The sequence below is a fragment of the Loxodonta africana genome, chromosome 2 (genome assembly GCF_030014295.1).
Source record: "Loxodonta africana isolate mLoxAfr1 chromosome 2, mLoxAfr1.hap2, whole genome shotgun sequence".
NCBI lineage: Eukaryota > Metazoa > Chordata > Mammalia > Proboscidea > Elephantidae > Loxodonta > Loxodonta africana.
Window position 1 is genome coordinate 222,103,723 of NC_087343.1, and position 16,302 is coordinate 222,120,024.

Genomic DNA, 16,302 nt, shown 5'->3' on the forward strand with positions numbered 1-16,302 from the left:
CCAAACCTAGCACCTGATCTTTCCACCCACGTCTGCCCTTCTACTGTCTTCCCGTCTCAGAAAATGGTACCTCCAGCCTCACTGTTCACCAGGCCAAACCCTCTGGGGTCACACTTGCTGCCTTTTTTTTCTCTCATACAACGCTTCGATCCATCTGAAAACCCTCCAGCTCTACTTTCAAATGCACCCTGCTTCCACCCACTTCTGACCCCATCCACCACCAGCACCCAACCCAAGCCACCATCATCTTTTACCTGGATAACTGTACTGGCCTCCTGCTTGCCTTATCTGCCCCTGCCCTTCACTGCAGCACCCTGTTCCAGTCTATTCCCAATACAATGCGTATGTTTTAGAACACAAGTCAGCACATGAAAAGATGCTCAACATGATTAGTCATTAGGGAAATAAAAATCAAAAACCACAATGAGATACAATTTTATACCTACTAGGATGGCTATTATTAAAAAGAAAAAAAGAAAGAAAACAAGTGTTGGCAAGGATGTGGAGAAATTAGAACCCTCGTGCAGTGCTGGTGGGAACGTAAAATGGTGCAGCCGCTATGGAAACAGTTTGGCAGTTCCTCAAAAAGTTAAACATAGAATTACCATATGAGCCAGCAATTCCACTTCTTGGTATATACCCAAAAAATCCGAAAGCAGATACTTGTACACCAATGTTCATAGCAGCACTTTTCACAATAGCCAAAAGGTGGAAACAGCCCAGTGTCCATCAACAGATGAGTGGATGAACAAAATATGGCACGTCCATAAAAATTAAAAAAAAAAAAAACAGTGGCCATCGAGTCGTCTGTGACTCACGGCAACCCCATGTGTGTCAGAGTACAAGTGTGCCCCATAGGCTTCCTATGGTTGAGTTTTTGGAAGCTGATTGCAAGACTTTTCTCATAAGGCACCTCTGGGTAGACTCAAACCCCAACCTTTCAATTAGAAGCCCAGCACTTAACCCTTTGCACCACCCAGGGGCTCTGGTATATTCCTACAATGGAATACCATTCAGCCATAAATACTAACAGAGCTCTGATGCATGCTACAACCTATCTGAACCTTGAAAATATTATGCCAAGTGAAATAAGCCAGACAGAAAAGGGTAAATGGTGTACAATGAAACATCTAGAATAAATAAATGCATAGAGACAAAAGACTGTGAGACATCATGGGGAGATCTAGGGAAGAAGGAGAGGTCACACCTGGCCGCAGGAATCCAAGAGTCTTCAGGAAAGAAGAAATACCAGAGATGGGCTTTGAAAGATACATGGGTCAGCAGAGAGCGGAGCAGGGCAAGTGGGGGCTGAAGTGCCAGAGGAAGGGAATAAGCCAAGCAAAAGCACAGGGGCGTGAAAGCTGTGGGCTACCCTCTGGGACAATGTTGGTCTTTAGCCATTATACATTTCCAGCTGAGTTCCCAGATGACCATAGTGTGATCTTTCTGTGTGTGATTCTCTTGCATCAGATCAAGTCGCTCATCACAAAATACATCAAAAGACAGGAGACAATCAACTTGGTGGTGATGCCCTGTAACGTGGACATCGCGACCACGGAGGCACTCAACATGGCTAAGGAAGTGGACCCTGATGGAGACAGGACCATAGGTGAGAAGAGAGCACCAGGCTTCCAGAAGACAGGAAGGGAGGGAGACGCTTCTCATGTATTTAGAACGCCCCAGAGTAGGGCACTGTGGTAGTGGTACTGAATCGTTCTGTGGAGAAGCAGCTGTGGGCTTCTGGGCGTAGGCATACACCACACATGGGTCATCTTTGTTCACAGTCAGGGTTCAGTGAGTGGTCAGAATCTGAAGGTTCTTCACCCTTCTCCCTCTCACCCGTCATATTAGTGTCCTAAAGCTGTCATAACAAAGTACCACAAGCTGTGTGGCTCACAAGAACAGAAGTTTGTTGTCTAATACTTCTGGAGGATAGAAGCCCAAAATCAAGGTGTTGGCCGCCGATGATGTCTACTGGTAATTCTTGGCATTCTTGATTTATAGATGCCTCCAGCTTCACATGGCCGTCTTGCCTCTGTGCCTGTGCTGTTTGTCTTCTCCTCTTCTATAAGGATACCACTCAGATTGGATTAGGGCCACCCTACTCCAGTATGGGAAACCCTTGTGGCTTAGTGATTAAGAGCTATGGCTGCTAACCAAAAGGTCAGCAGTTTAAATCTACCACGTGCTTCTTGGAAACTCAATGGGGCAGTTCTACTCTGTCCTATAGGGTCACTATGAGTCAGAATTGACTAGACAGCGACAGATTTTTTTTAATGGACTCCAGTATGACCTCATGTTAACTTATAATATTTTCGTGTATATGCATCCCAGAATTCTTTACCCAGACCATGAAGTTCTAGGCGACCTGGCCCCTGTCCTCCTCTGTGACCTCAGTTCCCATCGCTGTCTCTCCGGCCCACTACTCTACAGCAGGGCTCAGCATGCCAGCTCACTCCCTCCCAAGGGCCTAGAATGGTCTTCGTCATCCCCCAGGGCTGCCTCCAATCTCTCATTCAGACCTCAGCCCTAGTGCTCCTTCTCGGGGAGGCCCTCTCTGTCCATCAAGCTTCGGGTGCTCCATCCATCCCTGTCCACCGTCATTGGCTAGCACGTCACCTCATTTTAATTCTCTGCATAGCACTTATCAGCATCAGATATTTGTCTTTTGTTTCTTGTGTATCACTAGGTTAGTTTACCTGGCTTCTTCTCGCTGGAGGGAGGGTTGATCATGAGACCAGAGACTTGGCAGTCTTGTTCACGGCCACCTCCCCAACACCCAGAGTGGTGTGCTTAATAAGTATTTGTTAAGTACATGAACAAATTAATTAAAAAAGAGAAAAATTAAAGCATCTAAAAACTGCTGACAGTGCCCTTCTCTGTGACTTAATACTAAGCTGAACAGTAGGAGATGCTCATGGGCCGGTGCTGCACACCGAGGCACGTGCGTTTCCCAGTTGGAATCCTCTATTACAAACTGAGACACTCTCAGCTAGAGAGGTTGGGTATGAACATGACTATGAGAAGGTTCTCTCTCCCCAGCTAGGGTGAGTCCTAATTACAAACCCCTGTTTTTATTATATCACTACCTTTTCTCCAAATAAACTACAACAGTCTCAGCTTTCATGATCACTGGTTCCAGGGGAAAGACTTTCTCGGCCACCTTTCTTCCCCCCCAGTGGAAGGTCCTCTCCTTTCCCTGTGGGAGGTTCGAAGGTAGATTCACGTATGTCTCGGCTGTTGGTAACCTGAAGAGATATGCTCAGACAAACCTTGTAGTAAGGATAAAGATATGCTTTTTTTTTTTTTAATTTTTATTGTGCTTTAAGTTTACGAAGCAAGTCAGTCTCTCATACAAAAATTTATATACACCTTGCTACATACTCCCAATCGCTTTCCCCCTAATGAGACAACCCACTCCCTCCCTCCACCCTCTCTTTTCGTGTCCATTCCACCAGCTTCTAACCACCTCTACCCTCTCATCTTCCCTCCAGACAGCAGATGCCAACGTAGCCTCAAGTGTCCACCTGATCCAAGGAGCTCACTCCTCACCAGCATCCCTCTCCATTCCATTGACCAGTCCAATCCCTGTCTGAAGAGTTGGCTTTGGTAATGGTTCCTGTCCTGGGCCAGCAGAAGGTCTAGGGACCATGACCACCGGGGTCCTTCTAGTCTCAGTCAGACTATTAAGTCTTGTCTTTTTATGAGAATTTGGGGTCTGCATCCCACTGCTCTCCTGCTCCCTCAGGGGTTCTCTGTTGTGTTCCCTGTCAGGGCAGTCATCAGTTGTAGCTGGGCACCATCTAGTTCTTCTGGTCTCAGGCTGATGTAGTCTCTGGTTTATGTGGCCCTTTCTGTCTCTTGGGCTCCTAATTACCTTGTATCCTTGGTATTCTTCAAAAGATATGCTTTTAAGTCACAACTTTTGGTAATAAGAAGATTAAAACAGAGAAAGAGAGACAACTGCTTAACTGAGGTGCCAGAAAATTTCAGGAGATGGTAGATCAGACATTTGGGCTTACCCACAAATTAAAAATCAGGAAAGACAGCAGAAGATTACATTGAGGTTCCAGCATAAACAAACAAATGCAACAACAAATTTACACTCAAAGAACGTAAACAAAAATACAGGCTCAGAAGTCAAAGGTTTTCATCCAGAGCAAGTCAAAAGGCCTGGGGCAGGAGAAGAAGGATGAGAGAATATCAGAGGAGGTGCCCACAGAGGGGGACAGAGTAGGTCTGTGACCAGAGACTTTAGAAAGGGGTATCTTAGTTACCTAGTGCTGACGTGGCAGAAATACCACAAGTGGGCGAAGAAGCTAATTTTCTCACACTTCAGGAGGCTAAAAGTCCAAACTCAGAGCGTGACTCTACAGGAAGGACCTTCCTTGTCTATTTCAGCTTCTAGTAAACAAACGAACAAAAACCATTTGCCCTCAAGTCAATTCTGACTCATAGCGACCCTATAGGACAGGGTAGAACTCCCCCATAGAGTTTCCAAAGAGCGTCTGGTGGATTCGAACTGCCAGCTTTTGGTTAACAGCCAAGCTCTTAACCACTGCACCAGCAAGGCTCTTCAGTATCTAGTTCTTGCCGGCAATCCTTGGTGTTCCTTTGCCTCTGGATGGGTTCTCACGTGGTATTTGTCCTCTTCTGTATATCTCTGAGCCTATTCTCCTCTTTGTATAACTCAGAAGGGATGAGGTTTAAGGCCCATCCTACTCTGGTTTGACCTCTATAATGTAAGAAAAGAAAAGCCCTATTTCCAAAAAGGGTCATATTTACAGGTACAGGGATTAGGATTCAACATATATTTTCAGGGGACACAAGTCAGTCTGTAACAGGGGGTACAGACCCCCTTACAGTGAGAAACAAGTTGTTCTCAAGAACGTGGAGGATAGAGCCAGTCTGTTTTGAGGATGATACCCTATGTCCTGGCACACAGAGACACCCAAGAAACATTTGCTGAATTATACAGTGGGTGAACACTGAGAGAATAGGGGTGTCTTCGTTATCTAGGGCTGCTGTAACAGAAATACCACAAGTAGAGGCCTGTAACAAAGAGAAGTTTATTATCTCACAGTCTAGGAGGCTAGAAGTCCATATTCAGGGAGCCAGCTCCAGGGGAAGGCTTTCTCTCTGTGTTGGCTCTGGAGGAAGGTCCTTGTCATCAGTCTTCCCCTGATCTAGGAGCTTCTCAGCACAGGGACCCCGGGTGGTATGAGGTCCCCATGTCTCCCTGCTCGCTTCTCTCTTTTATATTTCAAAAAAGATTGACTTAAGACAAACTTAATCTTGTAGATTGAGTCCTGCCTCATTAGCATCACAAAGGTAAGATTTATAACACATAGGAAAATCACATCAGATGACAAAATGGTGGACAACCACACAATACTGGGAATCACGGCCTAGCCCAGTAGACACATATTTTGGGGACACAATTCAGTCCGTGACAATGGGTGAATAGGTGATAGATAAAATCCACCTAAGAGGAGTGACAGTGGAATAAAATGAAGGGCTGCCAGGCACTGGGAATCGAGGCTGCAGGAGGCCTGGGTGGTCCTGGAGAAGCGTTCAAAGCCCAGCATGTTCCAGGTGTGTCTGGAAGAAAGGGGTGAACTGACTCTGCACTGCCCTTCTCCACCCATCTCACAGGGATCCTGACCAAACCAGATCTAGTAGACAAGGGCTTGGAAACAGGAATCCTGAATGTGGTGCAGAACCTCACGTACCACCTCAAGAAGGGCTACATGATTGTGAGGTGCCGGGGCCAGCAGGAGATCACCGACAAGCTGAGCTTGGCAGAAGCCACTAAGAGGGAAATAAACTTCTTCCAAACACATCGGAATTTCAGGTGAGGCTCTAGGAGGGGCCTGGAGTTGGACTCCCAGGAACATGTTCCCCCAGCTAGAATTGGCCAAGATTACAATCAATTCGTCTGTAAAAAATGATAAGGGGTAGCATGGTCTACCCTTGTCTTTAATTTTTAAATCAATGTATTGGCTAATTTAGAGAAATTTAAACACGTTAGTGTTTATTGGGCTTTAATGCCGCTGATGATTAAAATCGTATCACATCATTCCACACCTAGAGAGCCCTTTGCTCTCCCCAGATGTCTTCTCTTGCTTTGTCATTGGCGTGCCACACAATTTTAAGAGATATGTAGTGCAGGTGAGCTTCTTCCCATTTTACAGATAAGGACAATAAAGACAAACAACTAGTGAGTGGAAGCAAGACTAGAAAGAGATCTCCCAACTTCCTGAAACCTGGGTCTCCTATCCCAGATGGTGCACATTAAAGCCTGCCTTCTGGGTCTCCTAGGGCTGCTGCCACAAAATACCACCAAGTAGGAGGCTTTAAACAACAGCACGTTATCGTGTGACACTCCTGGAGACCAGTAGTCAGAATGCAGGGCGTCGGCAGGACCATGTTCTCTCCCAGAAGGCTCTAGGGGAAGATCCGCCCTGTCTCTCTCAGCTTCTAGGCATCCCTTAGCTTGCAGGTGCATCTTCAGGTGGCTGTCCTTCGTCTCTGTGTCTCTCCTCTCTCATAAGGACACCACTCAGATGGCATTAGGACCCACCCTGCTCCAGTGCAACCTCATGTTACCTGATAACACCTTCAAAGACCCTATTTCCAAACAAGGCCATGTTCACAGGCACAGTGGTTAGGACTCCAACATATCGTTTTGGAGGACACAGTTCAATCCATAACAAAGGGCGGAATAAGTTGACATGTGTAAAGTGCTTAGGATGGTACCTGGCACTTAGTGAGCTTCATGGAAAGGTTTGTTACAATCAGTAAAAGACAAGTGTAAGTACTTAACCTCTAGGAGTCTCCCTTAGGTTTCTTCTGTTTTCCTGTCAGTAAAAGGACTGCCTACCTCAGAGGCTGGTTCTGATGATTAAGGAGACAACGAATGCAACCTTCCCAGCCCTGTGCTAGCTAGGGATGGGCTAGCTCAGTAATTAGCAGCTGGCTTTCTCATGCACAGGAGCCCTTGTGGTGCAGTGGTTAGGCACTCAGCTGCTGACTAAAAGGTCGGCGGTTCAAAGTCACCAGTTGCTTGGAGGAGAAAGAAGTGAGAGTCAGCTTCCGTAAAGATGACAGCCTTGGAAACCCTGTGGAGCAGTTCTGCTCTGTCCTACAGAGTCACTGTGAGTCGGAATTGACTCCATGGCAGTGAGTTTTGGGTTTTGGTTTCTCGGGCACTGATCAGCTCCTGATGAGAATACAAAACAAAGCTAAGCCCTCCCGTCCACTTACAAAGCCCAGTACTGGAAAATGGCGGAACAGGGTTCTGGAGCTCATGTGTGCTCTGTCCTGTTTCAGAGTCCTCCTGGAGGAAGGAAGGGCCACGGTGCCCTGTCTGGCCGAGAGACTGACCACGGAGCTCATGGTGCACATCAAAGTGAGCCATTTGGTGTTGGGGGGGGGGTACTGGCCAAAATGGCAGCTGCCACGTCACTCCCTCGGCTATGTGTCAGCCAAGACACCCACTGCGCCACCCAAGGAAGCCAACAGACAAGCAAATTCTAAAAGCCGCGTTTCTCGTGGCCAGAGGCCCACAAGAGAGCTCCTGAAGTGGGGCCGCAACCAGTCGCAGTGTAGAAACACAGGTGGGTCAGTCAACCCGGGAGAAGAAACTAGGGGGGAGGCCAACCTCTAACAGCAGCTCAGGCGTGGGAAGAGGAACGGCCACGGAGGTAGAAAATCTGCGTTTTTCCATACGTTGTTAACACTTCCCAGTACAAAAAACATTCTCCTAAATTGTAAGAAATAAGTGTTCAGTTCTTACTGGTCCTCAAAAATGGACAACCACATCCAAAGTTCTCATGATATTTTCCAATATGGGAGAACTGAGAGTGCTTGTTAGAAATCCAGTATTTTAGTGCTGCCTGGACCTCTGCAAAGAGGTAGAACAGTGTGTGAACATTTTGTCTTAACCCTGAGAGCAGAGTTCTACACCGGCAGGTGACCCAAGGTCCTGGTTCTCAGTGACTGCTAATGTGTTTGTAGGACCAAAGCAATGGTGTCTTTTAAGCCAGGAACCACACTCCCAGCGTGAGTGATTTGGAAGGGGCCAGTGGCTCTCAAACTTTAGTGCGCACAAGAGTCACCTGGAGAGTCTGTTAAGACCCATATTCCTGGCTCCCACTCCCAGACTTTCTGATTCAGCAGGTGAGCGATCCCGGAACACCCTCTGAGTAGCGCTGATTCTAGTTGAATCCCTCATTTTGCAGAAGAGGGCTCTGAAAATTCCTACCTACTACCCATTTTTTTTTACCCATTGTCATTGAGTCGATTCTGACTCATGACGACCCCATGTGGCAGAGTAGAACTGTGCTCTATAGGGTTTTCAAGGCTGTGACCTTTTGGAAACAGATCGCCAAGCCTTTCTTACAAGGTGCCTCTGGGTGGCTTTGAACCACCAACCTTTCAGTCAGTACTCAAGTGCTTACCCATTTGCACCACCCAGGAACTCCTCTGTAAAGCATATCCCTGTCTGATTTACATAGCTCTCTTTTAGAAAAAAGGAGCCCTGGTGGTGCTGTGGTTAACAGGTCAACTGCTAACCAAAAGGTCGGCAATTTGAACCCACCAGCTGCTCTGCAGGAGAAAGATGTGGTGATCTGCTCCCATAAAGATTACAGCCTAAGACATCCTATGGGGTAGTTCTTCCCTGTGCTATAGGGTCACTATGAGTTAGAATTTACTCAACGACAATGGGTTTTCTTTTAGGGAAAAAATCAAAGTTGCATTTTCATAGCTTATTTTTCCATAACTTGTTTTGAACATTTCAATGTTTTACACTGAAATTTGAGTTTAAAATGTCATTTTAAATTAACTTTTTAAATATATACCAAGATTTAATTATGATAATGATATTTGAAATTTCAAAAAAAATTTAATGCATTTCTGTCTAGAGACACAAACTGTCCCCTCCAAAAAGGGCCTGTAAAATCTTAATACTTTGTGGAGTTGAGCCCCCATTACCCTCATCTCGCACAGCCTTAGTGTGCTAATCCATCCTCAAACCACTTGGTCTTCACTCCTCAAGTGCTAGTGAGCTCATGGGCAGCGACCTCATCCCTGAGCAGGAAATGAAGCCCCTGATCTCCTAGGTGACTTTGCTTGTTCTGCCACAGTGTTCACCTGCACAGTCTCTGGGGTGGTGGGCAGAGTGAAAACCTGAACCCTGCCACTTGCTAGGTAAGTGAGGATGGCAAGTAAATTGCCCTCTCAGAGCCTTAGTTTCCTCTCTTGTAAAAAGGAGGCCATCCGACCACCTGCTCTACAGTGTAGTGTGGGGATCAAAGGAGATGTGGAGTGTTTGGAATAAGGCTTGGCCCTCAGAAGACCTTCCAGTGTGCCCCTATGCACCTTTCCTTCCGTCTCCTTATTATCAACAGCATCATTGGTAGGGTAGAACTATGCCCGGGCTGACACCAACACCCAAGACGCACCTTCCACTGAAGCACCCTTTATCAGCTTATAAAACCCAGTCACTTCCAAGAGATGCTTTGCTAAAGAGATCTTACATCGTGTTCCAATGGACTTGTTCTCAGACTGCAAAGCACCAAGCAAAATCAAATAAAAAACCCAAAACCAAACTAGTCACCACTGATTCCACACGACTCCAATTGCATAACAAAGTTGCCTTATTATATACAATACAGGTAGTTCCTGACTTGCGGCATGTTCGAGTCACGACAAACCACACTTGCTACCATCTACTTTTTTTCACACATCCTATCATTAGTAGTCTGTACTACGTACAATGTGGTGGCGTGTAATTTGCTGATGTCATCATTCTCAGATGTTCACTCACAGATATTCACTTTCATGACTTCCTGTTTGAAACGCTGCCGTGATTTGAAATGAAAAAAAAAAAAAACCCAACGTATTCAACTTATGTCAAAACCGCCTTACAAAGGAGTCTTTGAAACAGAAGCCCATTGTAAGTCAGGGGCTAACTGTAGGTAACAAGTAATTGCTGCACTTGGCTGCTAAAAGTAAGGTTGGAGGTTTGAGTCCCCCCAGGGGTGCATGGGAAGAAAGGCCTCGTGACCTACCTCTGAATCCTCACCCATTGAAGCCCTGTGGAGCACAGTGCTGCTCTGACACACGTGGGGTCACCAGGGGGCTGGGTCAGCTTGAGCGCAACTGGTTAATCTGTTTGCTGCAAAATCCCCAAACGTGCCCGTTAAGTGTACGGCCTTAGCGAGTTTCATCCCGTAATAGAGATTCTGGATCCCCTTAAATGCTTTAAAACGAGCGTCTACCTACATACCTAGGAAATCTGTCCATTCATTTCATCAGGCTGCAGAGTCTAATTCATTGCTATTGTTTCCTTCAGAAATCACTCCCATTATTAGGACAGCAAATCCAGGAGAGCCACCAGAGGGCGACAGAGGAGCTGCGTCATTATGGCACCGAGGTCCCAGACAAGGAAACAGATAAAATGTTCTTTCTGATTGAGGTAAGAATTCCCGCGTGAAACTCAGACACACGACCTGGCTTCTCCATCACCAAAGGCCTTTGGGAGGCCGCATTCCTGCCTGGTGGCCTAGTATGTCCTGAGGTGGCCCCGCACAGTCCCCACCCCATGGAGGTGCCAGGAGCCACCTTGGGCCCTAGCCGCCCTTCAGGTGCCCCATCTGTAAGAAGAGGTGTGTGTGCGCCCCTTGCAGCCCCGGCCACCATCACCACACACAGCTGCCTGAGGACCTGTGAACACAGAGAGATGGACGCCTTTATCTCGTTTGCAGAAAGTCAAGGTGTTCAATCGAGATGTCGAAAAACTAGTAGAAGGAGAAGAAGCTGTCAAGGAGAATGAGATACGATTATATAACAAAATCAGAATGGAGTTTAAAACCTGGAATCATGTACTGGCAGCCAACACCCAAAAAGGTCAGTCGTGGGCAGGGCTCCCTCAAAGTGGCGTCCCACTTACCAACACGGGAAGCTACCTCTGGCACGTATGAAATGTGCACAAGGAGCTCAGCCCACCCCTCCATGGCCTGCTCCCCTGAGCACTCAACGGCTTGCCAGCCATGGAGACCCCTCACCGTGGAGCCCTGCCCTCACCAACCCTGCCCAGGGCAACGCCACTGCCCCCGACCTCCTCAGGGGCACTCAGTTCCCATCTGAGAGATGTGCAGAGCATCCCCGGGGCTCCAGGCCCAGGACCGTGGGTGCCTTGGAGAGGCGTCTGTCTTGGAAGCCCACCCACACTAAGCTTCTCTGGCCGCACGTGTTCAGTGCCCACATGATGCCCACGGCGGTCACTGTTGAGCTTGCTTTGGCCACATGGCACCACTGCTGAATTAGTCGTGGCTGGAAAACTGCTTCTGAGTTTTCCCTGGTAGAAAAGGGGACCTGGGATGTTTGTCATTTGGTGAGACTGAGGCAGAGAGCCGCCCAGCTGCCTCGGAGGGAGATCCACACGAAGTCAATCACCACCACCCCTTCTGGAAGGTCCAGGCTGTGGGGATGATTGGGTTTGATCAAAACAAAGCAAAAATGTAGAGGAAGTGGTGGTGCCGTTGGTCAGCCACCTTGACGTACCCAGGGCAGCCAGACAATTCTCCTGAACACGTTCGTCCCTTTCTCTTTGTCCCCAGCCAGGACCACAGAGGTGAGCGGGTGGTTTCAGGAGCACCTCCTGCTTCCCCGGCGCCGCTCTAGCTTCCACTCTGCTCCAGGTCGGATGTCAGTAGGATGCGTGCGTGCGTGCGTGTGCCCGTGTCTGCGCGCGTGCACGTGTGCCGGAGCTATTCTATGTTTGTTTGTTGTGCACTTGATAAAATCAGCTTTACCTACTTCCATGAAAACTGGGTTTGGGGGGTGGGAGTCCTTCATGTATACTCTGGATGTCTTGGGAAGCCTGCAAGTGCTGCAAGACTTTTTAAATTCCTATTTTCATTTACCTAATCAGACTTTTTCTCCTACCAATTATAAACACTAGACTTCTTCCTTGGGGTGATAATTCTCGATTGAAATAAATTTCCATAGAAGAAGACCTTTGCTTCTTAAAAATCATTTTTTCTTATATGGCATTATCAGAGTACAATTTTTTTTTTCCACTAAAAAGGAAACTGTATTTGGAAATATTGTCTTAGGTACAATGGACAAGTAAGGCTTTAAAAAAAATAAGTTCCTATCTTTTCGATAGAGTCCAGTCCCTGGGTGATGCAATGGTTAGTGAGCTCAGCTGCTAACTGAAAGATTGGAACTCCAAGTCCACCCAGAGGCACCTCAGAAGAAAGGGCTGGCCATCTGCTTTCAAAAAACTAGCCATGAAAAGCCCAATGGAGTACAGTTCTACTGTAACACACATGGGGTCACCATGAGTCAGGGTCTACTCAACGGCAAAACAACAAACAAACTAATCTTTTCAATATCTGTGGAATTATTAAACTTCACCACGGTGGTTTGTTTTATGTTCTAGTAAAAAATATAGTTCATGAAGAAGTCTCAAAATATGAGAATCAGTACCGGGGCAAAGAGCTTCCTGGATTTATCAACTACCAGACGTTTGTGGCCATTGTGCGACAGTATATCCAACAGCTGGTAGACCCAGCCCTGAACATGCTCCAGAAAGTTACTGGTAAGGACCCTTCAAGTGACCATCCCCTACCTTCCATAAACCTCAGTGCCTTGGGGGAACAGCTGGGAATTCAGTTATCTAGCACAGCTAGATGGCGACTCCATATGGTCCGTGGACCTGCAACATCAGCCTCACCTGGGTGGTGGTCAGAAATACTGACTCTGACCTACTGAATCAGAACCTCATTGTAAGAAGGGCTTCGGGTGACACGAATGCACATAGAAGGCTGGGTAGCTCTGTGCTGGAGTATTGTAGAAGCTTCCATTTTTTTTTTTTTTTTTAGGGTCCTTTAAATACATCCTACAGGAACAGAATGCAGCGATGGGTTCTCCGGTCTTGGGGTGGGGATACTAGCGGGCACTTGAGCTTCATCTGTATCATACATAACCCTCAAAGCAGCTGTGTGAGGAAAGGGCAGAGGCAGACCCTGGGAAGGGCAGGCAGCAATAGCACAAGCTCAGGGTGGGTAGTGATTGTGGCAGTCTTTCTCCCTAGGATTATGTACTGTTTCCCCCCACTTCTCTCTTGGTCTGGATCTGGGGAACTCTGCCCTGGGATGGGGTTGAGGTAGCCCCGATTCATCCTCCCTGTGTCTTTAACCCCTTTGACTCCTGCTTGGTTTTGTTCTTTCTTTGGCCAGAAATTGTCCAGCAGGCTTTCATTGCTCAGGCCAAAACCAATTTCAGAGAATTTCCCAACCTGAATCAAACGGCCCAGGTAAGCGTTCACAGGTTGCTTGATAGTCACAGGTACTACCGACTGTTTTAACCAGCACCCACCTTTGAAAGAAGTGAGATATTTACTGGAGTTTGGCAATATGAGGCCAGGGCTCTACTTGTAGATTTGCTGGGCTGGCAACTCCAGGAGCCTCGCCTATCTGCCTCAGGAGTTAGTCTTCCCTTCCTGCGAGAAATGAAAGTGGGTGCATGTCCTAGTCATCTTTTCCACACGCCTTTATGCAGCAGGACAGGATGGAGGCTCGGCAGTGATGGCCTAAAATGTGACGGTACCTAATGACTGGTTGGGATCCCTGGGTGGTGCAAATGGTTAACACGCTCAGCTGCTAACTGAAAGATTGACGTCCTCCCAGGGGTGCCTTGGAAGAAAGACCTGGTGATCCTCTTCTGAAAAAAGCAGCCATTGAAAACCCTGGGGGGCAGAGTTCTACTCTGACGCACCAGGGGGTCGCCATGAATCTTCTTCACACATAAAGCGCAGCATTATCTACTAGCCCTAGTCCAAAATTTTTTGAAAGTTTGGCTTAAAAATCTTACCACAGCTCTGTAGCTTTCCACTCAGCACTTCTCTTCCACCCAGGCAGAGGCTAGTGGGTTAAAATCTCATTCTACAGTCCACGAGGGTCTGTATGAGCTTCCCAGGGCTGCTGTGACAGAATATCGTCAATTGAGAGAATTGTAACAACACACATTTATGGTCTCCCACCTCTGGAGGCCAGAATCCCAAATCAAGGTGTCAGCAGGACCATGTTTTCTCCAGAGGCTCTAGGGGAAGAACCATCCAGTTTCTCTCAGCTTCTGGTAGCCCCAGGTGTCCCTTGGCCTCTAGACGCATCTCATATGGCCACCCTTCCTTTAACTGCCTCTGTTTCTTCTTTTATAAGGACATTGGTCATATTGGAATAGGACCCACCCTACTCCAGTATGTCCTTGTATTAACTGAGAACGCCCTCAGAGACCCTATTTCCAAACAAGGCCTTGTTCACAGGTACCACAGGCTAGGACTTCAACGTATCTCTTGGGGGACGCGATTCAATCCATAACAGGATCTATTGTCCGTTATTGCTACATACACTCCAAAAAGAGAAGACAAAGCAACACTTGTGAAACTCACAGGCCCTCTGTCTCCCAAACGTTCACTTTACAAACCTACCTTCAATTTACAGAAGTCTGTCTGAAAGTCAAAAGCAAAGACGTGACTCTTCTCTCCCTTGCCATCCTTTCTTTCCCAGGAGAAGCAGAATTTCTGGGAAGTAAACGTACCAAACTATTATCCCACCGTGTCATTAGATTCAGAGTCATTCTGGAGCGTGGATTCAAGCAGCTTGGTTTAGAGAGACTCAAGTGCACCTTCCCCGCGGGAGACCTAGGACTGACTCTCAGCCAATTCACCCCGGGCGTAGTCACCACTGTGTATCCATAGAGGCTTGCGTGTTGTTGGGATGCTGAGCAGGTTTCAGCAGAGCTTCCAGATTAAGATGGACTAGGAAGAAAGGCCTGGTGACCTACTTCCCAAAATTAGCCAGAGAAATCCCTGTGGATCACAGTGGTTCGACCCACAACCGATCATGGGGCTGGTGCAGGACCAGGCAGCGTTCATTCGGTTGTCATGGGGTCACCAGGAGTTGGGGGCTGACTCTACGGCAGCTAATAAGGACAGAAGGACACGTTTGTAAAAACGTTGACTAAACCATGACCGAAGGAGGAGAAAGGCCGTGCAGTGGGGGCGGGGAGGCCAGGGCAGAGAGAAGGAAAGGGTGGGAGGGAGGCGGGCTGGACAGGGAGCAAGGGGTGTGAGCACAATAGGGCTGAGGAAGGCAGTGAAGGGTGGGGCGGGGACTGTCTTAAAATCACTAGTTAAAGTCTCGGGCCTTTTCTGACCTTAGCTTATTTTTAATTTGATGTACTTCTAAATTGTTTCAGCCTAAGAAGGGGAAGGAAAGTATGTGTTTGCCTTTCTTATCTCATCAGGACCTGATCGAAAAGATAAAAATGAGACAAGTAGAGGCAGCAGAAAATCTGGTCCAGCTTCAGTTCAGCATGGAGCAGCTGGTTTTTTGTCAAGATGAGCTTTACCGTGCGATTCTGAAGGAAGTCCGAGAACGGATGTCTAACCCACTGGAAAATAATCCACAGCTTTTTCAGAGGAATCAGTTGAATGTTTTTGGTGCCAGCGTAACGGATCCTTCAACTTCCTCTATTACTGAAATCGGTGTACACCTGAATGCGTATTTCACGGTGAGCTCTTAGAGGCACGGAATCAGTGCAGGCCGGTATTTGGCAGGTTGGGTCTTCCTGTTGAGAGTTGCTTAACTGAGGGAAGACAGAAAGGACCACCGGTCTTTATCAAGCCCTTTCGTACTGTGATAACACCTACTCTATTAACTCTAAAGAAGGGGAAATTATAATCTCAAGCCAAGAGAGCTTTTAACTAACTTCCCCAAAATCAGTTGTGGATTTTATTTATTTATTTATTTTTACCGTGGCAGAGCATGAACTCAAAATTAATTCCAGTTCCAAATTTCTTTATATTTTATATGCTATGTGGAAACCCCGGTAGTGTAGTGGTTAAGAGCTATGTCTGCTAACCAAAAGGCTGGCAGTTCAAATCCACCAGGCGCTCCTTGGAAACTCTATGGGGCAGTTCTACCCTGTCCTCTAGGATCACTGTGAGTCAGAATCTACTCAAGGGCAATTGATTGGTTTATGTAGGAAATACAAAATTAATAAAATTAGAATACAGCAAAATCTAACACACAATAGCTATACTGGCTATAATTTCACTATCTTGAGGTTCAGAAGGCCTTCAGCTTGTAAAGTACCTCAAACTCACCAGTTTCACAAAACAGAGGCTAAAATTTCTTTCTGTACATTTTGTGATTTTTGTGGTTTCTGATCTAGCGGCTGGCTAAAGGATTAGAGCACAGAGAAAGGAAAATACCCTTGAAGCTT

The 16,302-nt window shown here is 47.0% G+C and overlaps 1 protein-coding gene across 5 annotated transcripts in view; it reads left to right on the forward strand.

The window, feature by feature from the left end:
- The window catches only part of LOC111753088 (interferon-induced GTP-binding protein Mx2-like), a 37,369-nt gene that overhangs the window by 17,921 nt on the left and 3,146 nt on the right, over window positions 1-16,302 (forward strand). For 4 of the 5 annotated variants that reach the window (XM_064279478.1, XM_064279479.1, XM_064279480.1 and 1 more), the window contains 8 exons: window positions 1,471-1,609; window positions 5,656-5,854; window positions 7,333-7,411; window positions 10,361-10,483; window positions 10,773-10,914; window positions 12,455-12,613; window positions 13,254-13,330; window positions 15,322-15,588. In XM_064279478.1, the coding sequence (XP_064135548.1) occupies window positions 1,471-1,609; window positions 5,656-5,854; window positions 7,333-7,411; window positions 10,361-10,483; window positions 10,773-10,914; window positions 12,455-12,613; window positions 13,254-13,330; window positions 15,322-15,588 (1,185 nt within the window). Of the gene's footprint in view, window positions 1-1,470; window positions 1,610-5,655; window positions 5,855-7,332; window positions 7,412-10,360; window positions 10,484-10,772; window positions 10,915-12,454; window positions 12,614-13,253; window positions 13,331-14,582; window positions 15,088-15,321; window positions 15,589-16,302 lie in introns of those variants that run through there. The other variant, XM_064279483.1, reaches the window with a different exon arrangement.